This window comes from Rhea americana, unplaced genomic scaffold, assembly GCF_003343005.1.
Source record: "Rhea americana isolate MKP2758 unplaced genomic scaffold, rheAme1 scaffold_77, whole genome shotgun sequence".
NCBI lineage: Eukaryota > Metazoa > Chordata > Aves > Rheiformes > Rheidae > Rhea > Rhea americana.
This window is the reverse complement of record NW_028186945.1, coordinates 3,941,268-3,949,999: the sequence shown is the minus strand read 5'-3', so window position 1 is coordinate 3,949,999 and position 8,732 is coordinate 3,941,268. Positions and strand designations below refer to the sequence as shown.

Genomic DNA, 8,732 nt, shown 5'->3' with positions numbered 1-8,732 from the left:
GAGAGCATTTTCTGTTAAATTTTCGGTTAAATACTAGTTATGAATAGTCTCAGTTGCGCTTTTCAGTGTAAATAACTGTGGTCAATACAAGTCTCTACTTGATTATAGTAACAAAAACCCTAGCTAGACCAAAATTCAATTAAGGTCAAAGGGTGTTTAAAAGAGACTTGCCTTTTCTTCAGTAATAGCACACTGATAGACCCGTACCTACCATTTGCAAGACAAAATCTTGGGTCTTTTGAGACTCACCATGAGAAGTTACCCTCTAAATGTAGCGTTGACACTGGATGATCAGTTCTAGCTAGTGGTATCAAACAGGCTGATAAACCAAAAAACTGTCATTCTCATTGTATACATGAAGTAGATAGAATGCAAAATATGTAAGTTTCATAACCTCTATTCTAGACCATCAAAAATTACAAGTGGGCAGTTTCCAAAGATACCTAGAAACATTCTTCAATCATTCTCAATGGAAAATATAGTTATCATATTGGCGTATCAGAAAACATTTACACATGGAAAAAGAGAGGGAAGATATTGCAGCTACCTTTTTTTTTTTTTCCTCTCTCTCTCTTTAAACACTCTTAGTCTGTGGACTTTGTAGACTTTATCACAACCCAGAAAAACATCAATAGAGAATTCCAGCACACAAACAATTTCAAATGAATTCTTTACAAAACACTGATAGATGTGCAGCATTTGTAATATTCCTTCAACATGCAGATAGCACTCTTACAAAGCACCATTTCTTCAACAACAGAGTAGATGTAACAGTAACAGCTGTAGTATAAAAATAAACACAATCACTCTGCTAAAAATTTAGTGCAAAATAATGTTTTATCATTTGAAAATGTAAAGTTTTTTTCCAGATACATTCTCTTACAAAAAATTAGAAATCTTGAACAATTCCAATTCCATCTCTGCTCCTTCTAAATTCTTTGCATGACATTTTCAAGGTCTATAGTTCCAACTTTTGAGGCACTGATCAAGAGCTCTTAAACTCTATTTAAACTGAATCAATACCATGCCTCAAAAAGAGAGATCTATTGTGTCTAGCTTCGCTAATTTATTAAATATTGAAGTTAGTCTCCATGATCTTATTTAACCTGTTTTATTAAGAGTATCCCACTTTCAATAACATCTAAAATGCATTAAGATAGGTGTATCTTGCATAATTTGTATCATTAAGTAAGAAGTCCTAGATTTCTTAAAGAACAATGAAATGCATCATTCCTAGTGCAATGACTTATAACTCAGTCTGAAGCACAACTACACTTCTCATGTTTTAGAAAAACATTGAAAAATGTTTTCAATCATCAGAGAACAGTTTTATTAAAAGGCTACTTTAAATAGTACAGTCCTGAAGGGCTGCAGGAGTCCCTTATCTTCCAATAACTCATCACTGAAAGGCTGACATCCAGTACCATCAGTCATTTAAAGAAAATCCACCAAAAAATTTTAATTTGAACATCTACGAAGCTGTTAACTTCACTAAGAGCTCAGATATTTAAATATTGCTTCCTGTTAAAGGGACACCTGCACTCACTAGTATTCAAGTGCTTGTACTCATTATAAATTATAAAATAAAACCCCCAAAATCTTTATTTTTCTTTTTTTTTATGGAAATAAAGACTACATTGAAAATCTGAAAGCCAGTCCTTTATATATTTTTAATTAATTTAATTCATAACTATGCTACTTGGAAGCTACCTCATGGAAGAAGGTCCCTTTAACAAGGAAGGAAGCCAGTATCACTTAATTAGGATGTGTGAATGAAATCTGTACCTATGTGTAAATGGCAATGCATTCTGGGTTGGTTCAGCCCTTGGTTCTGAGTTCTGTGTCACTTCTGGCGTTGCTCTCTCATCATCTGTTCCATTAATACTTTCTGGTGTTAAAGGAGACTGAATATCCCCTCCAGCTGATTCCTTAAGTAAAACAAATAAACAATACATTACAATTACACACTGACCTACTCAGAAAGACAATGTGCATATAAGCTCTAACATTAATTCTTAGAAGATTAAAAAATTAGGCGATATTAATGTGAGGCTCACAGATTTCCAGCATGTTTCATATTCATATTTTATCATGTGATCACTTAGTATATTACTATAAAATTCAGATCATCATACACAAAACATAACTGACTCATGATTTATTTGCAGGTACCCAGTCTTCTGCTGCTTGGTTTTACAATCTTGTGTGTCTTCTCTGATATTACATTCAGCCTTCAGGCAGGTAAAGAACTGGCTACTATTCACACCCTGGATCTCTTTCTTTATATTCTAACACAGAGAAACAAACAATCTTGATATTTATTTCAAAATCTAGCTTTAATATTTTTATTAACCAAAGTGAACAGTGGGAGGCCATTGCTGGTGACACTCACTGTTTCTCGTACGAGCCATTTGTAAAGAAAGCTCATTCAGCAGAATCCTTGCAAAGCTTGCATAGACATGTTAGCCTTGACCTAGCCTTTGCTGTTCACAGTTTCTGTCTGGGAAGAAGAATACTCCAGCTACACTCAGGCAGCTTCCTCTGCTGGATGCCTGAGAAACTTAAAGGCTGACAAGGAGGTATAGTGCAATTTTATCACACCTCATCACACCAACACCAGACTATTTGCTGTTTTCTGGTCACTAATTAGTATTTCCAYCTTAAAAACAAAGAAACAAACAAAAACACCCAAAGAACACTGTAGTTCACATCCTAAGTTAAAATACCATGGGCTTTTCAAACCCTGTATATAGTTTAATACTTTTCTTTCCAAGTAAGAATCATTGCTGTTATCTCAGGAGGTAAACAAGTCACATAAGCTAAGCAGTTAATTTGTATTTTAGAACATCTTAGTAGGCTCTCAGTAATCAAGCATTAACATTTAATTCTAAGATATAAGGCTTTCATGAGCAGAGTTCCACGGATGGCAAGGAGGGATGCCTACACAGTAGAGAACTGCTAGACTTGCAACATTTCCAAAAGCTAAGCATCTCCTTTGGCCTTGCAGCCTCTTACTGTCTGCATGGAGAAGAGAAAAGGCTGCTATTTAACATTCTGAAAGGGAAGCACAAGCAGTCTTTGGAAAGCTAGCTGCTACTCTTCTCAGCTCTTTGACATTCTGCATAGAAAGTTGAACAGTAGTTCAAGAACAGTAATCATGAAAGAAATTGAAAACTGAGAGTATATGAAGATGCTCAGGACCTTAAAAAAAAAAAAAACAGTTTCTAATTCTGAGCCTTCAGTTGTGTTTGTACCCTTCAACTAGTTTACACGGATCACACTTTTTGAAAGCCAATACTGAATCTGATCTACATCTATAGAAAGAGTTGTCCTTGACGTTAAAGTTTAATTAGATGAAAAAATTCAGTCCTGTTAAAGGAAACTAGATCCAGTTGTCCTTGTCACCTTCCACAAAGGACTACCATCAGTTAACCTAAAATATTGTAGTTCCAAGTTTTCACTGCGCTTGGAATTACATTCAGCATTTGCAGCAGAGTGCAACAATTACCAAAATCTTTTATTCCCACATATAGTATTTCTCTTACTCTACAACTTGCATTAGTGGGTGATACAGAATTATGTTAGAATTAACATATGGTAATATGTTAATACTAATTTAAAGTTTTATTATATTTTATATTTATCAAGTTATGCAATGCAAATGCACAAATATCTCCACTCTGTGCCTTCTTATTAAATTCTTACTGATTAAAAAGCAGAAAATTACCTTTCACTGATTTATTATATAAATGCAAATTATCTACCATATAAATGTTAGTATTTATAAATGGAAACTATTACTTTCTTTCAGAAGTAACCTTGTTATTTTATACTCAAAACTATTATCTTAATTGTTAATATTTCAAAGTCAAAACTAAACCTCAATTTCTACAAAACTGAATTTTACTGAACTGAAACCATATTGAAATTACCTTGCCAACTCCACTCTCCTTTTATACTTAATCAAGCACGTGCATTTTTCCATACTAATTATGGATTTTGGTCTGTTTCTCCTCTTCCCCAACCACATTAGATGTTCTAAAATACCCATACAAATTTCCTAAAGAATGTTTTACTTATATCTTTTAGCTAAAATCCCGACACCACTGTTAGATAAAGGAAGAGCTTATTCATAAAAAAAAAAAAAAAACTTTTCTGTATGAATGAATAAAAATGATTTCAATATAAAAAATTAAATTGCAAGTTCCAATCAGATTTATTTTTCAGTAAGGAACTTTCATAGATTTCTAATTCAAATGCAACTCAAACGATAGATCAATGCAGGCAAATGTCACTGTCTATATAATACCTAAAGGTTTGCTACTTACAAATTCATGATAGATAGATCTGTACGTAGCACAGAAGCATCAAATTCTAGTATGTATTTCTTCTAATAATACAGATTAATCAGTGTTCTCACATACTCAAAACTATCCTTGCTAGGTAAATAACTTATAATCTGCAGCCAACTATAGAGAAGCTGGCCATGAATAAAGCACCAAATATAACAGAAAAAGCTACAAAATCAAGCTGGCAAAACTAAGTTTGCAAATAATATATTCATACTTCATAGTATTTAGAAAGAACATAATTTTAGAAATGTTTTTGGGAAGATTTCACAAGTAACAAACTGTTATTAGTGTCTCATATCCACTTCGAGTTTTAGAGAGTTTGGTGAGAAATTATGGTAAACTTAAAATATATATATATATTTTTATATATTCTTGTATTTTAATATATATCTCACAGTAACTTAGTTCTAACATTCAACTGTGTAGACACTAAAAAGTCCTTATGTTAAAAAAAAAATCAAACCTTCTTATAAACCAATGACATATTTTAAGGCCTGATATTTCCCATTCATGAGAACTACAAATAGATATTTTATACATTTTACAAGAATGGATTGTCAGCTCTTCTGTAGCATTAAACCATTTTCTCTTAAATTTTTGGAGGATATTGAACTTCAAATCACTCATCAGCCCTAGACTTTGAAATGGGCTGTGGATTAGCATTATTTAAAGCAACAAAAAAAAAGTGTGAATTAGGAGTATTTTGCTATTTAAGAGTTGTTCAGAGATCTGCACTGTCAGAAGGATCCCTAGCACTACTAATCAGTAGGTTGGATGCTGGTGATGCAAAGCAGTATAAAAAGGACACTGTCTACAGTCTATAAACTAAGTATAGTATATGGGAATTCATCAAAAGATATCCCAGGCAGATTTCAGAATCTTACAAACAGAACGTATGCACTCACAAGAAAGCTTCTAAAGTAAAACAAGCAGAATCCATAACAGAGATTAGGCCATCTTTTAACGCTGGGTAAGTACAGAACAGAAACAAATAGGGAGTAGGTGCTTAACAATTAATTCTCAGTTCCAAAAACTGCAACAAAGCAAACCAGTTCCTGCTTGTGACACCATTTTCTTAGGAAGCCTTCTCTACTCTTCCCTGTAGTCACTGTTCTTCAACAAGCTTGTTTAGTATTGACTAGCAACAGCATAAAGCTGACAGCTAGGGATGCAGATGCCGTAATAGGTATGAAATGTTTGTTCCAGGACAGAAATTCACACAACAGCCCAGAAAGGCAGTCATTCATAAGCTTTTACAGTAAACTCTGTATTTCTACAAAGAAAAAACCAATAAGCAATAAAGCCACAGAATCACAGAATAGCTGAGGTTCGAAGGGACCTCTGGAAATAAACTAGTCCAACCCCCCTGCTCAAGCAGGGTCACCTAGAGCATGTTACAGGAAAAAAAAAAAAGGAGATCCAGACTCCAGCTGGTCTAAGACTCATGCTGAAGGGTGCAAACCTACAACGTGAACAGTTTAGTTATATACTTGAATCTGATTAAGTTTAGTTTGAAAAAGGAGAGAGTAAAAAACTAAAAACCCCACACCACTCCATCAACCAACAGTTTTCAGGCTATAGCTTCATGCAAGGCTCAGTAAACTCCAAATGAAAGTGTTGCTGTTCAATTCATAAGCAAACCTGTAACTGAAAATAGACCATGGGTGATTTGTCACGGTGAGATCCATTGTTTTGTCATGAGCAAAATAATTCAGTGAGGAGTCTGGGATAGAGCAGGTGGCACAGCAGTGGAGAGAGAGTATTTTAGTTTTATATAAACAAGATAAGAGCCTCAAAGATAATTTGCTAGGTCCGAGCTAAATGGATACCAGATGGGGTACTTATGTGCATAGGTCGTCTCCAAACAGATCAGATACAAATAAAAAATGTGTATTATACACATCCCTCCTATTACAGAGGGCTAGAAAGCTCAAGTTCCTTCATGAAGATATGTTTTTATTTGGAGAAAGCACTAGGCACTCAGAATTTATATATAATAAAGCAGCATTTCTCTTGTAATTTGTTTCTCCAGACCACTGTCCTTTGGACAAGGTCTTTTTTACAGTTTTTACGTTTACCAGGTAAATGGTGACTTGATATATCATCACCTGATAGTCTGGGAAGCTAAACCAAAGCCTACTGGTAAATAGGAAGAGAACGGAAAGTATTAAGGAAATAGTAAGAATATACAGTTTAAATTTAGCAGCAGAATAGCTTAGGGAAAAGGAATCCCTGCAATCAAGTAGCTGCAAATTGGGCTATGTAATTTTTTTTTCCTACTACATGCTCCACAATAAAAAAATATCCACAGAATACATGCCATCAAACAAAATAGCATATCTCAAAACACTCCTGTGTGGAACTACTGCTTCTTGGTCACTGAGTAAGTCTTCTGGTGGGAGAAAAATCTACCAAATAGTACCAACACTTTGCTAAAACGCTACAGCTTAGAGAAGCAGCCTAACCTCAGTAGGCTTTGGATAAGATTCTTGTTCAGAAGCTATCCTTCCAAACAAAGACAACTCTGAAAAATATTTGAGTTGTAAATACACTTTCTATTAAAGTCAGATTTCTGTTATCTCTTCCATTTATTTTCTATTAATTCTTAGTTTCACTTCAACTTTTGGCATGAACACAATGCAGGACATTCAGAATAGAGAAACTTGCACATGTAGGGTTATGTCAAAGCTAAACAGTAAATCCCTTATGCAAGGTTTTATTGCACTACATGCAGAGATACTTTAGATCTGTAGGAATATCCTGAAAGCAGAAGAAGGCATATCTATTTTTTTCCTCTAGAATTATGTAGCAAAGAGGGTAAACAATGTACCATATCCAGCACTTTAAACTGGTAAAAGAAGAAACTTTCTAAAGCAATACCAAGAGAAATAACACATTTTATATAAACTTTACATGTATATTTTCCTGTTTTGATGTGCAGTATCTTTCTACTTATTCTTAATTTGGTGCAAAAGAACTCTGTAAAAGCCAGAGAGAGAATTAGAATTGACACTTGTAGGTAACCGGGCTAGTGTTACCAAGGCTTGCTCGCACACTACCTCCCAATACCTTTCCTGTCAAAAGCTTCCTGAAAAGCCATGTTCCTGCAAAATCTTGACTAGCAAGAGACTATCTCTTTCCTCTTTTCCTCTCCCTCTCTGCAAAGGATAACTACACAAAATGGAAAGAAAAGCTGTAAAATGATCAAGAAAGGTAATAGTGGCATTATGGCATTACAGTCACTCTGGGGGAGTTGATCAAAATCAGCAAGTGCTCCTGCAAGTGTTCTTAGGGTCCCCACTGCCAAGTACCCCTCTTCCCCCAAGTCATCATCCTCTCTGAATTAGCCTCAGTGCCATGAAATACCCAGGAAGTGCAGCAGTCTGCCATGAAGCCATTGCTTTTCATCTGCTCCCAACCCCAAAGTTTCTGATTCAACTCCCTTCTCTTTAGGGAGCTAATGAGAAGCATTAAGTATGTGAAGACTATTATGCGGATGTGTCAGTACTTGCACTCACTGTATCTTTTGGAATAATGCACTAACTTATCAACACAGCTAAAAGCCAGGAGATGAAAGGTAAGGCCTGAATATGAAATTATTCTTAAGTGTGCAGTAATTAAATTGCAGCTCTCAACATGCATTACGGAACTGCTCAAGGTAACATTTCTGTAACTGTCTACAGTATAAAATGTTAGGCTCCAGTATCAGGCATTAAGAGTAATCTGTACAGGAAAGTGAACAATATTAATAGCTCATATAGATTAAGATGAAAGCTTTAACTCTGGGCATCCTGTTTCTGAGTAATTCACATTTATGTCCAAACCAAATATGTCACTCCATTAGACAACATTAGATTTAACTTATGAGTCAAAAATATTACTCAACATGTCAAAAGAAAAGCATAGTAATTGTTTTGCTTATAATACTGAGTAACTATAGAGGCCTAACTGAAGTACTTCACTGTATATAAAGCAGTTTATAGGTTATAATACTGAAATTCTTATTTCTGTCATCAACATGCTTATTTATGAAATTTATCAGAAGCTTAGAGAAAGTAAAGGAAACTACTAAAAAAAAAAAAAACAAAAAAAAACCACACTGCTCCATTTTTTTCCTGGCAGTACAGCAAGCCATAGCTCTGTGGTAGCAACAAACTTGTTTGTCCAGCATGTTGCAAACTGCCTGAAATCCTTGTTTCAAAGATTAGAAGTATGTTGCAATACAAAGCATCCAAGAGATGCACTGATTCAGTGAATGAAGATGCACTCCCTGGAAAAAAAGACTGCTGCATTAATCCTACTGAATTCAGGAATACCTGCTTAAATTTTAAAGCTGTTTCTTCCTTGCCTTTACTATTGCTTAAAATAAATCAAATTGCT

The 8,732-nt window shown here is 34.7% G+C and overlaps 1 protein-coding gene across 1 annotated transcript in view; it reads right to left on the bottom strand.

Annotated features, from left to right (window-relative positions):
• Positions 1-1,338: 1,338 nt before the first annotated feature.
• Positions 1,339-8,732, bottom strand: part of LOC146585767 (homer protein homolog 1-like) — a 43,009-nt gene continuing 35,615 nt past the window's right edge. Inside the window, exon 5 of the mRNA XM_085322345.1 lies at positions 1,339-1,928. Coding sequence (XP_085178471.1) covers positions 1,752-1,928 — 177 coding nt within the window. The 3' untranslated portion in view covers positions 1,339-1,751. The remainder of the gene's footprint in view (positions 1,929-8,732) is intronic.